At 35.2% G+C, this 22,500-nt stretch overlaps 1 protein-coding gene across 4 annotated transcripts in view; it reads right to left on the bottom strand.

The window, feature by feature from the left end:
* Positions 1-22,500, bottom strand: part of LOC137642585 (uncharacterized) — a 134,054-nt gene that overhangs the window by 36,703 nt on the left and 74,851 nt on the right. For 2 of the 4 annotated variants that reach the window (XM_068375273.1, XM_068375275.1), the window contains 3 exons: positions 16,056-16,175; positions 14,200-14,322; positions 9,393-9,506 (listed from right to left, as the gene is read on the bottom strand). In XM_068375273.1, the coding sequence (XP_068231374.1) occupies positions 9,393-9,506; positions 14,200-14,322; positions 16,056-16,175 (357 nt within the window). The remainder of the gene's footprint in view (positions 1-9,392; positions 9,507-14,199; positions 14,323-16,055; positions 16,176-22,500) is intronic. The other 2 variants (XM_068375274.1, XM_068375276.1) reach the window with 2 other exon arrangements.

Genomic DNA, 22,500 nt, shown 5'->3' with positions numbered 1-22,500 from the left:
TAGAATGACTATAAACAAACGCATGTGGAAAAACATGTTCTAGACCTTTGTCCTACAGTGGAATAGCAAAGGCACAAGATGATGACATGTATATATATATATATATATATATATATATATATATATATATATATGTATATATATATATATATATATATATATATATATATATATATATATATACAATGCTTGTGTACACACACACGCACACACACACACACACACACATATATATATATATATATATATATATATATATATATATATATATATATATGTGTGTGTGTGTGTGTGTGTGTGTACACAAGCATCATATATATATATATATATATATATATATATATGTGTGTGTGTGTGTGTGTGTGTGTGTGTGTGTGTATCTGTGTTAGTATGTATATATCTAATTAATGTCTATCATAAGCTAAAACCTTACGGCTTTGCACATGAAATTATTTGAACATGGATTGTCATAGAATTAAATTTGCCCACCATTGTTAGAACTCCTTTTTAACTTCAATATATATATATATATATATATATATATATATATATATATATATGTATGTATGTATATATGTATATATATGTATATATATACATATATATATATATAAATATATATATATATATATATATATATATATATATATATGAATGTATATATATATATATATATATATATATATATATATATATATATATACTTATAGTGAAATGATATATGTAATCCTGAAATATTTTCTCCACATTTAAGATATGTTCCATACATACGAAATATCTTAAAATGTCAAAAATTTTCCTAAAGTCAATCTTTCATTACAGTCGTAAATTAGTTCTTTGACTACAGTATATATCCAATGGGAGATGGTTTACTGAAAACATGAGCAACAGTTCTGGGCAGCTTTTATCATTCAAACAAGTTTTTTTTTTTTTACTAATAAATGACATAAGTGAATGCAATATTATCATAAAACATCTTCATTATACCATAAATATTCTACATCTTATGTATTCTTCAAAATTCAAAAATAGGTTTTATAACCAAGAAGTTCTTTATAATCAAGGCTAATATAAACAGGTCAGACAGACAGAACTGTCACCTTCCCTTCTATCTCTGACTATGACGTCACGACAGCCTCAACTGGCGATACTCTGGTTGGCCGCGGTCTTGTATATTAAGGCTTTATTGTTATTTCCATTTAATTGATTCTTCCTATTGACTATCTAATCTGAAATTTCCTGAATCAGAAAATACAGAAAATGCTTCAAATTTTTGGTTTTTAAATGCTATTACTATAAACTTGGTAAATCTGCGTGGATTGATTAGCGAGTATTGAAAGAAACTCGGTTGTAATTGTATTAATGAAAATAATTTCTACACACTTGAATGCATACATGAATAACATTAATTTATTTTGCAACAATTCCTTGATTGTAAGTCTTGAAATATAAAAGTATTTACACCTCTAAATATTTATCTTCATTTGTTTTCTCGCGTCTCCCCGATTAGTTTCAATTTTTGTTTTCCTCTTCTTCATTGTAATAGCATTACATAAGTATTTTAACTTAAAATATATAGAAAACTTTACAAAGCATTCGATAATGTCTTCAGGAACTTTTTCCTCCTGATCATTGCAATTCAGCAACGAGAGTTTTTTCTGCATGGTTTGCCTAATGAAAGTGATGACCCTTGAAATGTGTTGAAGACTTCTCATAGGACAATTAATTATGATGAAAATTCCACTAATGATATTTATAGCGTACCTCTTTACTATCCAAATCCACGATAAATTTGCATTTCTACATTCTTTCATCATTCTTCGTAATTGTAGATTACTGAAGCAGCTGTTTTTTATCCTTATACAGAATCTGATTGTTTATATCTTCTGTGGGGCATTCAAAAGCTAAATATTCAAACAATGAGCTGGTGAAGTACTGTCGAAGTATATATTAATATCAATTTTCTATAATGAATTGTATGGAGACTAATTTGTCAATATAATGTACCACCCGTGAGTCCCACGATCGTACATAGTAACGACATTTCTCTCTTTTGTATATATTATCCTTTGTATCTTCGCTCTCCCCTCGCACTGACAGCAACTTGTAATAACCTGTCTGCCTATTTCTCATTGTTAATTGTTAACAGAACTGGTTGCCGGTTGGACAAGAAATAGCATGTTGTATTTTGTGACCTCCTTGCCAGGACCTAGTGTGTATATATACTCAATGTTTCTATAATAAAGTACTCAGTTGCATTCATCTCGCCTTTGACTCACAACCTACTCTTGGCACGTCACATTTGTGACCCCGGAGTGCGACTAGCTCCTCCCGTATTCCCCCCCCCCCCACCCCTCTCTCACTGTTACTATGGCGGACTCTACGGAAGTTAACGCCGCCCCATTAAAACTTTCGTCGTTCGCCAGCGGAGAGGCATTTGCTTGGTTTCAGCGTGCAAGGGCATGACTCGCTCAATCACCAATGCAGATTATGTTTTCGAGGCGATACCCGAGGACACCTTCCCGGAAATCTCCGACTGGCTTTGTAAACAAGGAGACAACCCAATAGTGTATGATGCCCTCAAAACATACCTTCTGCAGCAGTATTCACTGTCGCCAGCCACCCGTATGGCAAAGCTTTTTCAGCTCTCTCAACAACTGTTGGGGGACCAAAGGGCTTTGTTTATCCTCAGGGAAATGACCAGTATTGCTCGCCTGCAATCTGCCGCAGACAGCTCTCTTTTGTGATGTGAACCTACCTCATGCCCTTTGGGTACGCCGTATACCTGAACATGTACGCGCTACCATACCCGATGTCGATAGTTTACCCATAAGGGAGTTGATGTCCAAAGCCGAGGCCCTTATGGACAGCCACTGCATGACCTTCAAGACCTCCATCAACGCCTTCACTCCTGATGAAGAGGACACCTATTCAACGTCAACCGGATCTGACTGGAATGCCGTACGATACATACGCCTACCCCGTGACATGCCGGAGCAGCGACAAAGCAACCCATCGCCCACCACTCGCTCGTGCCCCAACCAACGACTTCTACAGCCACTTACTGACGCCCATCGGCCGCAGTTCTGCTACTACCACTCCAGATTCGGGGTTGCCGTGAAGAAATGTGCCAAGCATTGTTAGTGGCCAAAAAAGGTGTAAGTAGGCCATTGCTCATGGCGGTGACCTCCCGTGTTTCTAATCTTTTCTTTTTACATGATGCAGGAACGGGCGTGCTAGTTTTGGTTGATACGGGTGCTTGTCATTCTCTTTTGGAAAGGGAATTCTTCAGGGACGACGTAGTCTGTCTAAGTCTGCCGACGTCTGCCTGGTTGCTGCCAACGGAACTGCGATACCAACATAGGGTTATGAGAACCTCACATTATCATTTGAAAACGGCAAATTTAATTGGAAGTTTCTCGTTGCTGACGTCACATTGCCAATCCTGGGGATGATTTCCTCTCTCATTTCCACCATCTGGCCGACGTTGCCCACCGAAGATTGGTGAACGCAGACTCGTACTTGTCGACACCTCTTCAACCTGGCCACTTCAGCCTCGCTCTCCACATTAGCGCACCCAAGGATGCCTATGCCCACCTCCTCAAGTCGTACCTGGAAGTTTTCCGTCCAGAGCTTCGCCAAACGGCCACGGCTCCTGCCAAACATGGTATTTATCACCACTTCGAGATGACAGGACCCCCAGTCTTCGCCAAATTCAGACGTCTGGCACCGGATCGATTGGCCACCGCCAAACAGACGTTCGCAGAAATGGAAGAAGTAGGCTTTTGCCAAAAGGCCTCCAGCCATTGGTTGTCACCCTTACACATTGTCCAGAAGAATGACGGCTCCCTCCATCCGTGTGGGGATTACAGGTACCTGAACATGCAAACAGAAGTGAATCACTACCTCCTCCTAAACATTGCCGACGTGACCTCCTACCTGCATAAAACGAAGGTTTTCTCCATGCTCGACCTCATGAAGGGGTATTATCAGGTGCCTATTAACCCAGAAGACATCCCGAAGACAGCCATCACCACTCCCTTCGGTACATACACCTTCAATTATTCCTGTTTTGGCCTTTGCAATGCTGGGCCACTTTTCAACGTCTCATGGATGGCATCTTAGGGGACCTCCCCTTCTGTGTATGTTACATGGACGACATACTTGTGTTCTCTTCCTCACAAGAGGAACACCTCCGTCACCTGTGCATCGTGCTCAACTGCCTACAACAAAACGGCCTTGTAGTCCGGTACGACAAGTGTACCTTTGGTGCCAACGAAGTGTCGTTCTTAGGGCACCGCATCACTCCTAAAGGAGTCCATCCCCTCCCTGAGAAGGTGGCAGCCATTTAGAGCTTCCCCACGCCCTCGACCGTCAAAGCACTGCAGGAATTCTTGGGCATGATCAACTATTATCACCGTTTTCTGCCAGCCATCGCCGCCACTCTTGCTCCCCTCTACACCTCCTTAAGGGCAAGCCAAAAGACCTGAAGTGGGTTCCCCTTCAAGAGGCGGCCTTCTGCAACACAAAGAATGCCCTATCAACCGCTGCTGCTCTCACTTTTCCCGTCCCACATGCCCCTCTCCTTATCTCCACCGATGCCAGTAACGCCACTATTGGTGCAGTACTCGAACAGGTGGACAACGGCTCGCCCCGCCCATTAGCCTTCTTCAGCAGAAAACTGTCCAAGGCAGAATTGGGTTATTCTACCTTCGATCACGAATTGCTGGCAGTACACTTGGCTGTCTGTCACTTTCGCCATTTCTTAGAAGGTACGCCCTTCGTAATTCGCACAGACCACATGCCTCTGGTGGACGCCTTCATTCAACAGTCTGACGCTTGGTCTGCCCATCAACGCCGACATCTCTCCGTCGTGGCTGAATACAATTGCACCCTTCAACACATCCCTGGGAAAATGGATCCCGTTGCCAATGTCCTGTCAAGAAACACGTTGGCCGCCGTTCAACTGGGATTGGATTACAACGCCTTGGCTGAAGCCCAACGGCAGGATCCAGAGTATCAAGCATGTAGGACATCCGGCACATCCCTCCATTGGGAAGACGTCCCCCTCGACAACTCCAACACCACCCTCCTCTGTGACGTCAGTACTGGTAAACCGCGACTGTGAATTCCTGCTCCTATGCGTCGACAGGTGTTTGATTTCATTCATCCCTCGCGCCGTTCTACTGCACAGCTGCTGAAGATGAAGTTCATTTGGCACCTCATTACTAAGGATGCTAAGGATTGGGTCTGTGCCTGTACTTCTTGCCAAACTTCCAAACTATATCAACACATGGATTCAGGAGTGGGAACCTTTCCTTAACCTCAGCGTCGTTTCTCCCACATTCACGTCGACGTTGTAGGCCCCTACCCACGTAACAAGGACATCGTTACCTGTTTACCTTCATTGACTGCTCCACTCGTTAGCCTGAAGCCATTTCCATGGAAACTGCAACGTCTGCCTCATGTACATCTGCCTTACTCTCAGGATGGATAGCAAGATTTGGTATCCCTGAGCATATTACTTCTGACAGGGGTACCACTTTCACATCTCAATTGTGGACATCATTAGTGAATCTCCTGGGCATCACCGTACATCAGACAACTGCCTACAACTCCGCTGTCAATGGAATGGTTGAACTTTATCATCACACCGTCAAAGCTGCTTTGAGGTCCCGCTGCAAGGATTCCAACTGGTTTCCTCAGCTTTCCTGGATCCTCCTTGGACTGAGGATCACTTTTAAAGACGACCTGGATGTCTCAATAGCTGAAATGGTGTATGGCGCCCATTGGTCGTCCCTGCCGAATTTTTTTCTTCTGCAACCTCCTCCGACGATCTCCAGCGCATACGTCACGTCGTGAGAAAACGATCTCCAGCGCATACGTCATGTCGTGAGAAAATTTACTCCATGCCGCCAGACTTACAAGCCCCCAGTGAAGCATCACATACTGACAGACTTGCAATCTGCAACACACGTCTTCCTACGCAATGACACTAGCAAGCCATCGCTAACGCCCCCTTACATGGGCCCTTTCCTTGTGATCCAATGCAATCCGAAAGCATTCCTCCTAAACATTCGTCTAAAACCTGATTATCTCCTGCCACATGACCGACCTACAGTTTGCCTCTCTAGATCAGGGCACCCTCTTTAGCATGTACACTATGTCATTTTTAGGGGGCGGGAACCATGTACCACCCGTGTGTCACACGATCGTACATAGTAACGACATTTCTCATTTTTGTATATATTATCCTTTGTATCTTTGCTCTCTCCTCGCACTGACAGCAACTTGTGATAACCTGCTGCCTATTTCTCATTGTTAACTGTTGACAGAACCGGTTGCCGGTTGGACAGGAAGTAGCATGTTGTATTTTGTGACCTTCTTGCCAGGGCCTAGTGTGTATATATACTAGATGTGTCTATAATAAAGTAATCAGATGTATTCATCTCGCCTTTGACGCACAACCTACTCTTGGCACGTCACAGTATCATAAGTGCTACACTTTGCAATGTTGTTTTTTTTCACTAATTAATTTTATATCTTTTTCTAGAATCAATGACCTTAGCCTAAACATAAAATTCAATAGCATTAGGATAATCGTAAGTGCCCTCTATTTGCCTTATGTAACCTAATATATACTTTAGGCAGTCTTGATTCAACGTTTCCGTCATATTGTAATCAGCATTAAAGAAATCTTTAACCATATTATTAGAATAATGATTGACTTGCTAGAAAGAATTATGCCTTTTTGAAAACTGTACAAGCTTCTTGTTTTCTGTGATTTCATTTTTTAAAAAGTCACTACCTTTATGATCTTTTCCAAAGTATTTTTGAACTTCTTTATTAATCCCAAAACAATTTCTCGCTGGTATATCACCATAAATGTTGTTTGAATTATTTATATCATTAGTCGTTTATCACCAAGATAAAATCAGAGGTAGTTTACTAGTTATTGGATTCCAACAGACTTCTGCTTCACAAGTACCTTTAAACACTTGGAAAAGGCGGTGATAATAACTGCGTAGCATACTTGACACTGCCTATGGTGTCCATTAACGGATAGATGGAGGTCATTAATTTTATAGGCCAACTCATATTCTGTACTAGATTTTGCCAAAATTTTGCGGATGCTTGTGTCAGAAATGAAGTCACTGCTTATGCAAAAGCCAGAATCAATGGAGCTAGTTTCGACCAATTTTATCAAATAGGTAACGTTGACAAAAACGTTCTTGAATGAAAGTGTGGCGAGTGTGATGAGCCTCGTAGGGTGACAACGATAATCCTCTGTCTGATTGGCCTTTTGCATATAATGCTGCGGATTTTTATCTATGTAATATACTTTACATAAATAAATTCAATATATCGTTTTTAGCCTAAAAAAAAAAAAATATCATGAATTCGAATATATCATGCACCACCAAAGAGATAATTGGAAAATATATGAATTTAGTAGAATTTGTCAGCAAATTACTGTTTTTTACCCAAAGGATATTATCCTGCATAACCTAAAAGACAATGTATAAGTAATGAAATCCATTCTTTTTTTCGGGAAAAACAATCTACATTCACTTTTGCCTACGCTAAAATAAAATATTTTGCTTAGGGTATATATTCACCCTTGACGTTTATTTATTTGGCTGTGAGCAGTTTTATAAAAGAGAAAAAAGAGTACAGCGAAGATTTTGACCAAGCTTGGTATGATCCAAGGATGATTTTGTAACATTTTGGATAAAGTATATCAAAGTACAAAATACTCAGCTGTATTTTGGAAATAAAGGCAAAGTTAAGCAAAGACAAGCATTTTGTTAGTTTATTATTTGGTTCTGAATAACATTACACAAAGACTACTGACCAATTTCAACGAAAATTGCTAGACATGTATAATATGGCCCAAGGACAAAGTCGTCAGATTTCGGAGAAAATAAATCGAAATACTAGTACGCAACGGAGTTGAGATAAATAGTAGGCTTGGCGTGGCGAAAGCATGCTGCCTACTGAGTGTCCCTCTAGTTCATTATGTTCAAGATGTTCTCCATAACCTTAAATCGATTAAAGAATTGCCTGGCCATTAAGAATTACGATCAATATTAAGGAATGCGATATTATTTACCATTTACGAATCTAGTTCAAAAGCTACGATACTAAGAATTAAGCTGCTAATTAACAATTATGATAATAATTAGAGCGATCAAATTGGATGAAAGAAGTGCATTTTGTAACCTAAAGACAAATAAGCTCAATTTAATTTTTACTCCTAAAAGACTAAGAGTAAACAAAATATTTTCCGTAATCCTATGAAAATACTTCATCCTGTAAGATGTATGAATATAAATATATCTGATAACAGAAAATATTTTGAAAATATCATTGTATGGCAAGTTTCACTTTAAACCCAGCAGAGATGCTATGAAGTGAATAACAGCACTGTATATAGGATATCTTAGACAAACCATTGATTGAATTACAAAGTGAGTTTTACAAATGGGTACTTTGGGGCCCTGAAACGTTCATTGTAAAATATTCTTCATTACTCTAAATAAGGTATATATATATATATATATATATATATATATATATATATATATATATATATATATATATATATATATATAAATATAAATATATATATATATATATATATATATATATATATATATATATATATATATTTATATTTATATATACAAATTAGTATTAATTGCCAAGCTACAACCCTAGTTGGAAAAGCAGGAAGTTATAAGCTCCGGGACTCCAACAAGGAAAATATCCCAGTAAGGAAAGGAAACATGGAAAAATTAAATTTCTTAAGAAAAGTAACATTAAAACAAATATTTCATATATAAACTATAAAAACTTTAACAAAACAAGAGGAAGAGGAATAAGATAGAATATGGTGCCAGAGTGTACCCTAAAGCAAGTGAACTCTAACCCAAGACAGTGCAAGACCATGGTACAGAGGCTATGACACTACCCAACACTAGAGCGGTTTGGTTTTAGAGTGTCTTTCTCCTAGAAGAGCTGCCTACCATAGCTAAAGAGACTTTTCTACCCTTACCAAGAGGAAAGCGGCCACTGAACAAGTGCAGCGCAGTAGTTAACCCCTTGAGCGGAGAAGAATTTTTTTGGTAATCTCAGTGTTGTCAGGTGTATAAGGGCAGAGGAGAATCTGTAAAGAATAGGCCAGACTATTCGGTGTATGTGTAATAGAAGGGAAAATGAACTGTAGCCAGAAAGAAGGAGTTAATGTGGTACTGTCTAGACAGTCAAAGGATCCCATTACTCTCTAGTCGTAGTATCTCAACGGGTGGCTCGTGCTTTGATCAACCTACTATTAGAGGCCCAAAAGTAATCCATAAGAACTGTATACATAACCGTTCGTCTTTCCTTACCTTAGGACGGTGGTGAACAATGGGGAGTGAACCCGTGTCCAAACTCACACTGCTTCGGGTGCTGTCCGATCCCAATGACAACATCCCCTTGAGCGGTGGCTGGACCTGCAACAGCTGTGCACGACTCCGGGATGTTTCGAAGTGGGGTAGAAGCAAGGCAATGGGCGAGATTTTTCTCAATTAGTTTGAACTTATCTTTTGATTATTGTGTATTGTTAAAAAAAAAAGTATGATTATAGTATTAATATTAAAAGGATAGTGATATCGGTAATAATACATATAATAAATTTGTATATATGCATTTATAGCCCACTGCATATATCAACAACAATTAGTTCACTATTGTTTGTTGTGGTAGGATAATACAATAATACATGTATTTATAACGAAGTGAGAGAGAGAGAGAGAGAGAGAGAGAGAGAGAGAGAGAGAGAGAGAGAGAGAGAGAGAGAGAGAGATTTAAAATGAAAAACTCTCCAAGTCTGGAATTTGATTTGAAATAATGTAATGAAAGTATTCTAGGAGAAAAATGTGAAAAAAAAAGTTTCCGATAATAATCGTTATTTTCAGACAAGCTTTCTATGTATGTTTTTAAATGGGAATCAGGAGTATCTAGTCAACTATAGAATCATACAAAATTATATTTCATGGAAGTTGTACAATTAGTGGGCAATATATACAAAATTGCATATTAGTTCTCCGTTCTATTTGTTATTGTATGGAATTTTTTTGTTAAAACCAACGTCATCATCACCATCATCTCCCACGCCTATTGACAGAAAGGGCCTCGGTTAGATTTCACCAGTCGCCTATGTCATGAGCTTTCAAATCGATACTTCTCCATTCATCATCTCCTACTTCATGTCTCACAGTCCTCAGCCATGTACGCCTAGGTCTTCCAACTCTTCTATTGCCTTGTGGAGCCCAGATGAAGCTTTGGTGAACTAATCTCTCTTGGGGAGTGCGAGTAGCATGCCTGAACTATCTCCATCTATCCCTCTACATGATTTCATCCACATATGGCCATCAGTTAATATATTTCATAGTTACATTTCTAATCCTGTCCAGCCATTTAACTCCTAATGTTCTTCGGAGGATTTTGTTCTCAAATCTAAGAACATTGTTGGGCATTGCCTCATTGTCATAAGATGACCCATGTCCATACAGTAACGCCAATCTCACTAAACTGATATATAGCCGGATTTTCCTAAGTAATTTCAGGCGATTTTATTTCCAAATTTTACTTAAACAACCCATTGTCTGATTTGCTTTTATCATTCTTTCATGAAACTAAAATTCTAAAGATCTTGTATTAGATATCATAGTTCCTAAATATTTAAATGATTTCACCCCATAAATACTTTTTCCTTCCAATGATATTTCATCTTCCATAACATATTCCGTTATCCACATCTCTGTCTTTCTTCTATTTATCTTAAGCCCACCCTCATGTGATACTTCATGCATTCTGGTAAGCTGGCTTTGCAAGTCCAGCGATGGTTTGCTAATAAGGACAGCGTCACCAGCGTACTGTGGGTCAGCTAATTTCCTGGTACCAATCCAGTCCAGCGATGGTCTGCTAATAAGGACAGCGTCATCAGCGTACTGTGGGTCAGCTAATTTCCTGGTACCAATCCAGTCCAATCCTTCTCCACCATCCCCAGATGTTCTATGCATTACAAAATCCATGAGGAGGAAAAACATAGGCTAAAACCATTTCCCTTGACGTACTCCACTGTTCACTAGCAATTCATTTGACTTGGTATGTTCATGAACAGACTTTTTTCTCATAGTACACAAATGCCATCAAAAGTGGATTTCTATATTTTACAACTTGCTGTACAACATGTGTTAAAATGAAAATCTATTCAGTATTTCCTCTACCTTTTCTAAATCCTGATTGTTTACCTTTCAGGTTTTCATCAACCTCTCTCTTTAGTCTCTTTAAAATAAACATACTATATATCTATAGGACAATTGACGTAACTTTGATGCCTCTGTAATCATTGAAATCAGTTATATCTTCTATGTTTGTCATTTTAGCAAACGTTTCAAAATCTGATGAATGGAAATTCATCAGATTTTGCCTCTTCATGCAACATTCTGCAAAATAATCTTATAAGTATTTTAGGAGTCACTTCATTTTGTCCAATATCATCTCAATAGTTATTCCATCGTATCTAGGGCTTTCTATCTTTTGAGTTATCTAATGATAGCTTCAAACACACCAAATCCATTCATTGGCACATCAGTGTCTTCCTCAGCTTCCGGAATATCAATCAAATTATTCCCTTCATATCTCCTATTCATGACCTCACTAAAGTGTTCCATCCAATGTTGCTTTTCTTCCTCTTGTTATTGCGATTTTCGTTATTGATTCTATGAGCAATTCTTACACCATAGCCACTACCTGAATTCATAGCTTTGTCAGCCCCATCTGCTTTTCTTTCTAAATATTCTCTCCAGTCAATCCTGGCTCTTTTGACTTCACTATCAATGCTCTGCCTTGAAATTTTCATTACCTCCTCGAAAACTGTGAACAATCATTTTCTCTCTTTGTCTGCTTTTTATTGTCTCCCAAATATCATTTGATATCCATGGTTTTCTCCTTGTAACTGCATGTCCCAAATCTCCACTACCAACTGAGTGATATATGTTCCTAATATCACACCATTCTTCATTAATTGTCTGTTCTTTGTCTCTTAAAGTCTCTGAAACTGCAAATTGACCCCTACATTCAATTGCATAGGCTTTTCTGTACTCATCTTCTAGAAGCTTAGTTGTATCAAACCTACGTATTCTATCTACAATCCTATTGGTTGCTTTCAGTTTTAATTTCAGTGTGGCAATGAGGAATTGGTGATGAACAACCAATATCTGCACCTCTATAACTTATATTTCTCAGAGTCGTCCTTATCTCTTTATTAATGGGTAAGTGATTTATTTGATTTTTGTAATTGCCACATGATGAAGTCCATGTATATTTGTGGATTTCATTGTGCTGGGAAAGAGTACCTCCAACAACAAGATTGTTTGATGAACAAAAACTTATAAGATGTAGCCCAGTTTCCTTTGCAACTTCGCCAAGACCCTCTACACCCATAACATTGTATATACCTTGATTATTCCTTCCAACTCTAGCATTGAAGTTACTAATCCCAATTTTTATAACTCTCTCTTGGATCTCATCTATCACACTCTGCAGTTTTTCATAGTATGCATCTTTCCTTTTTTTTTTCAGCGGAATCATTTGTTGGTGCATAGCAATCTACAATACTTATCGTGCACTGCTTTGAGTTAAACTTCGCAAGTAACAATCTTCTATTTACAGCTCTCCATTCCGTTAATACCTTTTGCTGCTCTTAGTGTCATCATTATTCCTACCCCTTCTCTTCCAACTCCCTCTGTTCTTTATGAGTTAATATATATATATATATATATATATATATATATATATATAAATATATATATATATATATATATATATATATATATATATATGTATATATATATATGTATCTAGATATATATATATATATATATATATATATATATATATATATATATATATATAAAAATATATATATATGTATCTAAATATATATATATATATATATATATATATATATATGCATATGTATACATATATATATATATATATATATTATATAGATGTATATATATACAACACACGCTCATATATATATATACATATATATATACATATATATATATATTTGCTTTGGTCTAAGATTAAGGCTAAGATATCCAAAGTACATTTCATAAATTCTTTCTCCACTTGCTGTAACTTCCCAATCTAATTCATGGTTCTAACATTCAAATTATACATTTTCAGTTTTTAACATAACTTTTTCAATCAACTTTTAGCTACCTATTTAAAAAAAATTTATCTCATTTAGGTGAAAATGCTATGCAGGAATTAAATTTGGATACACTTACACACACACACACACATATATATATATATATATATATATATATATATATATATACACACACACACACACATATATATATATATATATATATATATATATATATATGTATATGGATATTTATATATGCATATATATATATATATATATATATATATATACATATATGATTTATACATATATATATATATATATATATATATATATATATTATACACATATGTATATATTTATATATATAAATATATACTGTATATATATATATATATATATATATATATATATATATATATATATATATATATATATATATATAGTGTGTGTGTGTGTATTGTAGGCGTATTAAAAAGTAATCAATTATTGCCGTCTTATTACTTTTATGCATTATACGCTACAATACAAGTGGGCGTACGATAGAGATCCATTCGCAAATGCTTTTTCGAACGCATAAATTCTATATTTCACAAATCAGCGATGTTTAAGAAAATAGAGCGATTTCACACTCTTGTGATAGCTGATAGCTTAACTTTTACCAATCCTTATTTGTGATATTTGAAAAATTATATCAATTTTATTTACGTTACAGACTAAAGATTTGTAGATTCTAATGTTCAGTTTCTTTATCTTTTTTTTTTTTCCAGTAGGCATTTACAAAGATGTTAGAATATAAGAAAAATTATATATACAGTGTACTGGTAAGAAATATGTAAATACGAAACTTATGCTCATATGTTATTAATTCTTTAAGAAAATTTCCCACACGTATCAAAGATTGTGCATGAAACACTCTTTGGTTGTAGGAGAGCGAACTATGTGAAAAAGTTACAACAAATGTTTGTGGGACTTCTTACACTCACTCTGATATCTGAAGCAACAGGTTCGACGTCTGGAAGTGAGGTCTCAGCAGGCGGATCCTGGTAAGTTTCCTCCTCGATGGAGTCCAGCTCATTGCCGGCCTCCGTGTCGGTTTCGCTCTAAGAAATACCACAGTGAAGAAAAACGTGAAAAGTCCATAAATAGAATAATGTGTTTCCTCGTGTGTGGGGATAAGAAATCTATCTCTCAGAATTTAACATAAAAAAAAATCTAAAGTTTGATTCTTCATAGCGCATTGCCACGGGTTACACATATGTTTAGATTTTTAGGCAAATTCTAAGCCTCAATGCTACATAAGATTTGACTAGGTAACTATAATAATGACACAAATGGAAGTAGATATTTAATACCTGGTGCGAAATTTTACTACAGCCTGGTGAAACCCGTGAAAAGATTTCCTTGCGGCTTAAAACTTTAAGTAATATATTAATCTTTAGAAGCCTAATAATTCTCTGAATCATATATCAACACATTCCAGCAGGAATAATTTGCTGTGAAATGAGGTTGGCCTTTGGCTCTGTATAATGTTAAAATACTTGATCTGGTAAGAGGTAAGGAAGAATAATAATAATAATGCTATTACCATTGCCATTACCGGTAATAATAATAATAATAATAATAATAATAATAATAATAATAATAATAATAATAAAAATATATAGTATTTTATTTCTTTTCGTGACCACATACAAAAATGTATGTTATACACGAGTAATGGTAAAAATAGATCAATTTTACTGATATTAAAACTAAAAACAGAATAACATAACGTGAGACCGTCAGTGACTCGGTTCCCGCACTGTGACTTTACTTGTACGTGTCGTCTGGAAAGTGTACTTAATTTACTGATCCTACTCCAGTTGTTCACGTTTAAACTTTTGAAATCATTATTATTATTATTATTATTATTATTATTATTGTTGATGTTGAGCTTCTGTGACGTCAATGGAGAGGGAATTGAACGATCGAATCCCCTGCCCTATGTTATTCTGTCTTGGTGTAAATAATGCCAACAGTGATCCATGAAAGGTGTAATATAAGTCGTAGCCACCACCAGCAATGAGGCTTCTAGAAACTGGACGAAGAAGTATCATAATAAAAAGAGTCTTATAATTAACTTATTTTAATATTACTCAAAATCTGATATTATAAAAATTCATGCACTTCTGTTAATGCTTTATATGTAAACAATACTGTTCTTGGCATTTATCGTAACAAGTACAGCTTGTAAGCACATCATATCGGACTTTGAAGGCTTATCAGAATATTATTATTATTATTATTATTATTATTATTATTATTATTATTATTATTATTATTGTTGTTGTTGTTGTTGTTGCTGTTGTTGTTGTTAGTAATATATATATATATATATATATATATATATATATATATATATATATATATATATATATATATATATATATATATATATATATATATATATATATATATATATATATATATATATATAAAACAAATTACTCCTCACCCTTAATGCTACAGGCTTCAGAATAATCTTAACCTCCCATTACTGGAAATAGCAAAGTATCTCGTATAACCTAACGCAAAAAAGTATAATGAATGTCGAGTCTTTACATAGTCTTTAATCATTTCCACCAGTTTATTAAGTACATCGCATACACCATAGCACGAAAGTTAAATATTAAGAAAAAATTCTGCAAACATCACACTCACTACTCGAAAAAATTACTTAATATTTTACAAACACCTATCGACGAAAGGGCCATGTACTTTATGCTCCTGACTATGGACATCCTTCTTCTTTCGCCACAACATCACGGATTAGTATTGTGTACTAGAAACTTACCATTGCATGGAACTGTTTCTCCGAAAGAACAGATCGACTCCCTTTGTCAGAATCATTCATTGCTATCTTGGCCAGGAGACTTCTGGTAGAGGATCGATTTCGCTGAATGCTACCGTAACTCTAGAAAAGATTATACATATAAGAATACATGCTTGCCCCACCCCACCCACACACACGCACGCAGACACACACACACACACACACACACACACACACATATATATATATATATATATATATATATATATATATATATATATATATATATATATATATATATATATATATATATGCGTGTGTATGTGTAAACACAAAGTGGAAATCACAGGGAAACGTGATTATCAGATGCAAAAGAACTACGGGGGAAATAGAAATAGGAAATACAAGATTAAGTCATTGTAAGATTCGTGATACTTTCTCAAGTGAATGATTTATTGAACAAGGTCTATTTACATTTTATATGGTACGAACATACATAAAAATATTTACAGAACAATACGCCAAATCCAAGACACCTTCCTGGCCTATATTCACAGGTGTTTGTAGCAGGAGTTCAACCCTCATTAGCCACCTGCCAGAAGGTCATTTCAAATGACAGGTAAATTTATTTAGGCTTCCAACACAATTTTTTTACATATTAATCCTGGTTAACTCTACAAATACATAAGCAAAATCCTATTTATATATACATACATACTGTATATGCATATATATATATATATTTATATATATATATATATATATATATATATATATATATATATATATATATATATATATATATATATATATATATATATATATATATATATATATATATATATATATATATATATATATATATATATATATATATATAACTTGGCATTATTACTGAATTTGTAAGTAATAGGTCGCGAAGAGTTGTTGTTGATGGTTACTATAGTGAGTATAGGAATGAGATATCTGAAGTTCCTCCGGGTGGTGTTCTTGGCCCATTACTTTTCATACTATATACATGTGATATGTAGTTTAGCCTAGAAAACAAGGTCATTGCATATGTAGATGATGCTACTCTCTTTGCATCAATTCCATCCATCTCCTGAATGTAGATCTGTGTTTGCTGAATCCCTTAATAGAGTTATAGCTAAAATCAGTGCATGCTGCATATTATGGGGCATGAAGTTGAATCTAAACAAATCTTGAAGTATGATGCTAAGTAGGTCGAGGACAGTTGCTTCTAACGCTGAATGACTTTTAAAATTTAAGGTGTGATTCTCAACAGCAAATTTACTTTTGAGAAACACAATAGGTAGGTTTCTTCTTCAATTGTACAAAAAATATCATATTGAGAAAGTCTTTTACGATTTTGGGTGATCAGTCTACTCTGAAGAAGTGTTTTCATTCTTCCATTCTACCTTGTTTCGAGCATTGTTCTTCTGTCTGGTCTTAAGCTACTGAATCTCATCTTTATTTGTTGGACAAGAATTTACTGTCTATTAGTCTTTTCATTCTTGATTATTATTATTATTATTATTATTATTATTATTATTATTATTATTATTATTATTATTATTATTATTATTACTTGGTAAGTTATAACCCTAGTTGGAAAAGCAAGATGCTATTAGCTTAGGGGGTCCAAGAGAAATAGTTCATTGGGAAAAGGAAACAAGGAAAATTAAATATTTCAAGAACAGTAACAATATTAGAATCTATATTTCCTATGTATATTATAAAAAAAAAATATCATAAACAAGAGGAATAGAAATTAGTTAGAATAGTATGGCAGAGTTTAATCTTAAGCTATAGAACTCTAAAAATAAAAAAGAAAGTGGAAGACCATAGTACAGAGGCTTTGACACTATCCAAGACTAGCGAACAATGGCTTGATTTTGGAGTGTCCTTCTCCTAGAAGAGCTGCTTACCATAGCTGAAGAGTCTCTTCTACCCTTACCTAGAGGAAAGTAACGACTGAACAATTACAGTGCAGTAGTTAACCACTTGAGTAAACAATAATTGTTTGATAATCTCAGTGTTGTCAGGTGTATAAGGATAGAAGAGAATGTGTAAGTGTAGGCAAAGAGAAAGTGAACCATTCCCAGAGAGAAGTTTCCAATATGGTACTGTCAAGTCAATCAAAGGACCCCCATAACTCTTTAGCGGTAGCATCTCAACGGGTGACTGGTGACCTGGCAAACCTACTACCTAGTATTAATCTCTGGCACTGTCATTCAATTAGTTCCTTATGCATCTTGCATAAGATTTATCATAATCATGACTATCGTTTACAATCAGATATTCCAGGACAGTACAGTCGGCATCAAAACTGATGCAACAAATTGCAAAATTTATCGTACCTAGTTCGCTAGAAACTCGGTGGGTTGCTATTTAGTGTATTTTATTCCCATTATTGTCATCCTCCCTATCTAATAGTAAGTATCAGCATTAACTGTATAACCACAGAAGGCATTTCCCTAGTGAATGGTCAATAATAATTATTTATTGAAAGAAAGAAAAAAGAGTTTTCCTGTAGAAACATATGCGCCCCTTAATGTGTGATATTATTATTATTATTACTATTACTTGCTAAGCTACAACCCTAGTTGGAAAAGCATGATGCTGTAAGCCCAGGGGCCGCCACAGGGAAAATAGACCAGTTAGGAAAGGAAACAAGGAAAAATGAAATAATTTAAGAGTAATAACATTGAAATAAATATTTCTTATATATAAAAAACAGAAGGAAGAGAAATTAGATAGAATAGTGCACCCGAGTGTACCCTCAAGCAAGAGAACTCCAACCCAAGAAAGTGGAAGATCATGGTACAGAAGCTATGGCACTACACAAGAAGAGCTTCTTACCAAAGCTAAAAAGTCTCTTTTACCCGTACTAAGAGGAAAGTAGCCACAGAACAATTTGAGTGCAATAATCAACCTCTTGGGTGAAAAAGAATTGTTTGGCAATTCAGTGTTGTCAGATGTATGAGGACAGAGGAGAATCTGTAAAGATTAGGCCAGACGATTCGGTGTGTGTGTAAGCAAAGGGAAAATGAACTGTAACGAGAGAGAAGAGACCAATGTATGTATATATATATATATATATATATATATATATATATATATATATATATATATATATATATATATATATATATAAATACATATATATATATATATATATATATATATTTTTATATATATACATACATATATATATATATATAAATTTTATATATATATATATATATATATATATATAGTTATGTGTGTGTATTTGTGTGTGTGTGTTTGTGTGTGTGTGTGTGTGTGTGTTTGTATTACCCCAAAACTTGTCCCCGCGAATTGACAAACGACGTGCCCTATAATTGTAAGGTACCACATCTGACAGCTGTCATTTCAGGCTTCCCTCGTTACATTCAGGGCCGCGATACTGACAAACGTTGCGATTCAAATTAATTTGTCGTGTACATGGTACAGAGGCTATTGCACTAACCAAGACTAGAGAACAATGGTTTGATTTTGGAGTGTCCTTCTCCTAGCAGAGCTGCTTACCATAGCTTAAGAGTCTCTTCTACCCTTACCTAGAGGAAAGTAGCGACTGAACAATTACAGTGCAGTAGTTAAACCCATTGGGTGAAGAAGAATTGTTTGGTAATCTCAGTGTTTTCAGGTGTATGAGGACGGAGGGGAATCTATAAAGAATAGGCCAGACTATTCGGTGTCTGTGTAGGCAAAGGGAAAGAACCGTAACCAGAGAGAAGGGTCCTATGTAGTACTGTCTGGCCACTCAAAGGACCCCATAACTCTCTAGTGTTAAAAAAATCAAATAGGTTTAGAAAAAGTTATTGATACTTATGTTGCTTCGATCCTGAATATTTCCAGCACGCGTGAGATTGATAATCAATTCAACAAAAGGTATCATCATGCATTCGATTATAACCGACAAAAATGATAACAAAAATTACAATGATCATGAAGAGATATAAAACGAATCCATACACAGGTCAAAAGAAGCAAGAAAAATAGTTTTGAGGATGCTCCCGAATATGGGTAAATAAATTAGAGAGGCTGATAAGAAACAACATTATTAATAAATGAAAAACGGAGAACAACCTCGTGCCATGTCGAAAGACCTTGTGTACTCATATATACTATATATATATATATATATATATATATATATATATATATATATATATATATATATATATATATATATATACTGTATATATATGTAAATAGACACACACACACACACACATATATATATATATATACAGTATATATATATATATATATATATATATATATATATATATATATATATATATATACACAATATATATATATATATATATATATATATATATATATATATATATATATATATATATATATATATATATATATATAATAACGTGCTAGGTGGTATACCTTAGCAATCTATGTTTGCCAACTCATTTAAGCGGATGAGCAACTTGGTGGAGTAATGAGATCTTTGGGTGTGGAGGAAAATCCCCCCTAACTCTAGATTAAGTCAATGGTAGCAGTGTGAGGGACAAACTGTCTCTTCAGCTTTTACTCCTGACGCCGGGCAGTTGATCGTACTAGAATTAGTATGGACTGGCAGGGGCCACTTGCCTAAGTTAGATAGGAACTGCAGATCATAAGGAACTAGTTATCATTTGATGTATCTGGCCAATGAATCCTCTATGGTTTTAGTCAGTCATGGAAAGAGATGACAGAATGGCCCAAGTCCTGGATATAGCAGGGTACTAAGAATCTCTCTGTTTAAAAATGCTAAAGAAAAATTTAAAATAGGTCATTGGAATGTTGGAACTATGAATCAAATTCGGAAGTTACGGCAAGTGGATAGTGAATTTATAGAATGTAGTTTAAATATCTTGGCCCTGAGTGAAACACATTGTAAAGTGATTGGTAAGGAATTTTAACAAATTAATTTCCAGTGATCAGTGGAGTACTCCAAGGGAATGTGTTGTCACCTATGTTGTTTATCCTCCTCATGCATTTTTTTCTTTTTAATATGTAGAACAGTCAGAAATGGTGGAGAAGGATTGGACTGGATTGATAATAGGAATTTGGCAGAACTAGAGTATGCTGATGAAACTGTCATTCTTAGCAGAGCACCACAGGATTTGCAATGCTTGCTTACCAGAGTGCATGGAATATCACACGAGGTTAGGTTGAAGAAAAATAGAAGAAAGACAGAGATGATGTGAACGGAGTATGCGATGGAAGATGAAATATCATTGAAAGGAGAAAGGAATAATGAGGTAGAATCATTAAAGCATTTAGGAACTATGATCTCCAATGCAGGGTGTTTAGAATTACAGTTTAGTGAAAGATTAAAAAAAAAAAAATCAGAAAATGGCTAGGTTAAGTATAATTAGGAAATCAATTGGCTTGAAATTATATATAAAAATCTGACTAAATTACTAGTTAATGATATCAGTGTTGCTCTATGGATATCTATCTTCAATAGATGTAGTTGATTTGAGAACAAAGACCTTAGAAGGGTATTGAGAGTTAAATGGCAGGACAGGATTAGAAATGAAACTATAAGAGAGATTACTTGAGTGCCATATGTGGATGAAATCATGGTTATGAAGATCAGATGGAGTTGGAAGCGAAGGGGTAGGAATGATGATGATGACACAAAGAGCAAAAAAGACATTAACCGAGTGGAGAGCAGTAAATACTAGATTGTTACTGGTAAAGTTCAAATTACAACAGTACAATATGAGTTTTATAGTTTGCTGTGCCCGAACAAATGATTCCCTCGATGAAAGGAGAGATGAATACTGGAAAGAACTGCAGATATATGAAAATTGTGATTGGCGACTTTAATGCTAAAATTAGAAAGAATAATCAGAGGGATAGAGAATGTGATGGGTGTAGAGGGTCTTGGTGAAGTTGAAAATGAAAATGGAGCACATTTCATAAGTTTCCTATAAACAAAGAATCTTGTCATTGGAGGTACTCTTTTTCAACACAAAAAAAAAATCCACATATACTGTATACATTGAATTCACCATGTGACAATTACAAAAATCAAATAGATCACATTACCATTAATAAAGAGAGAAGGTGGACTCTGAGAAATGTAAGAAGCTATAGAGGTGCAGATATTGGTAGTGGTCACCGGCTCCTCATTACCACATTGAAATTAAAACTGAAAGAACCCAACAGAAAGGTAGATTGATTACCAAGGTTTGATGCAACCAAGCTTTTAGATGAGCACAGATAAACCTTTGCAATTGAATGTAGGAATTGATTTGTAGTTTTAGAGACTCTAGGAGATGAAGAGCAGACAAATGATGAAGAATGGTGTGATATTAAGAACATATATCAGTCAGTTGGTATTGAAGTGTTGGGACACGCAGTTACAAGGAGAAAGCCATGGATATCAAATAATATTTGGGATATTTATAAAAAGGAGACAGAG

Source organism: Palaemon carinicauda, chromosome 6, assembly GCF_036898095.1.
Source record: "Palaemon carinicauda isolate YSFRI2023 chromosome 6, ASM3689809v2, whole genome shotgun sequence".
In the NCBI taxonomy this organism is placed as follows: Eukaryota; Metazoa; Arthropoda; class Malacostraca; order Decapoda; family Palaemonidae; genus Palaemon; species Palaemon carinicauda.
The sequence above is the reverse complement of the archived record's forward strand: the minus strand, read 5'-3'. Positions and strand labels throughout refer to the sequence as shown.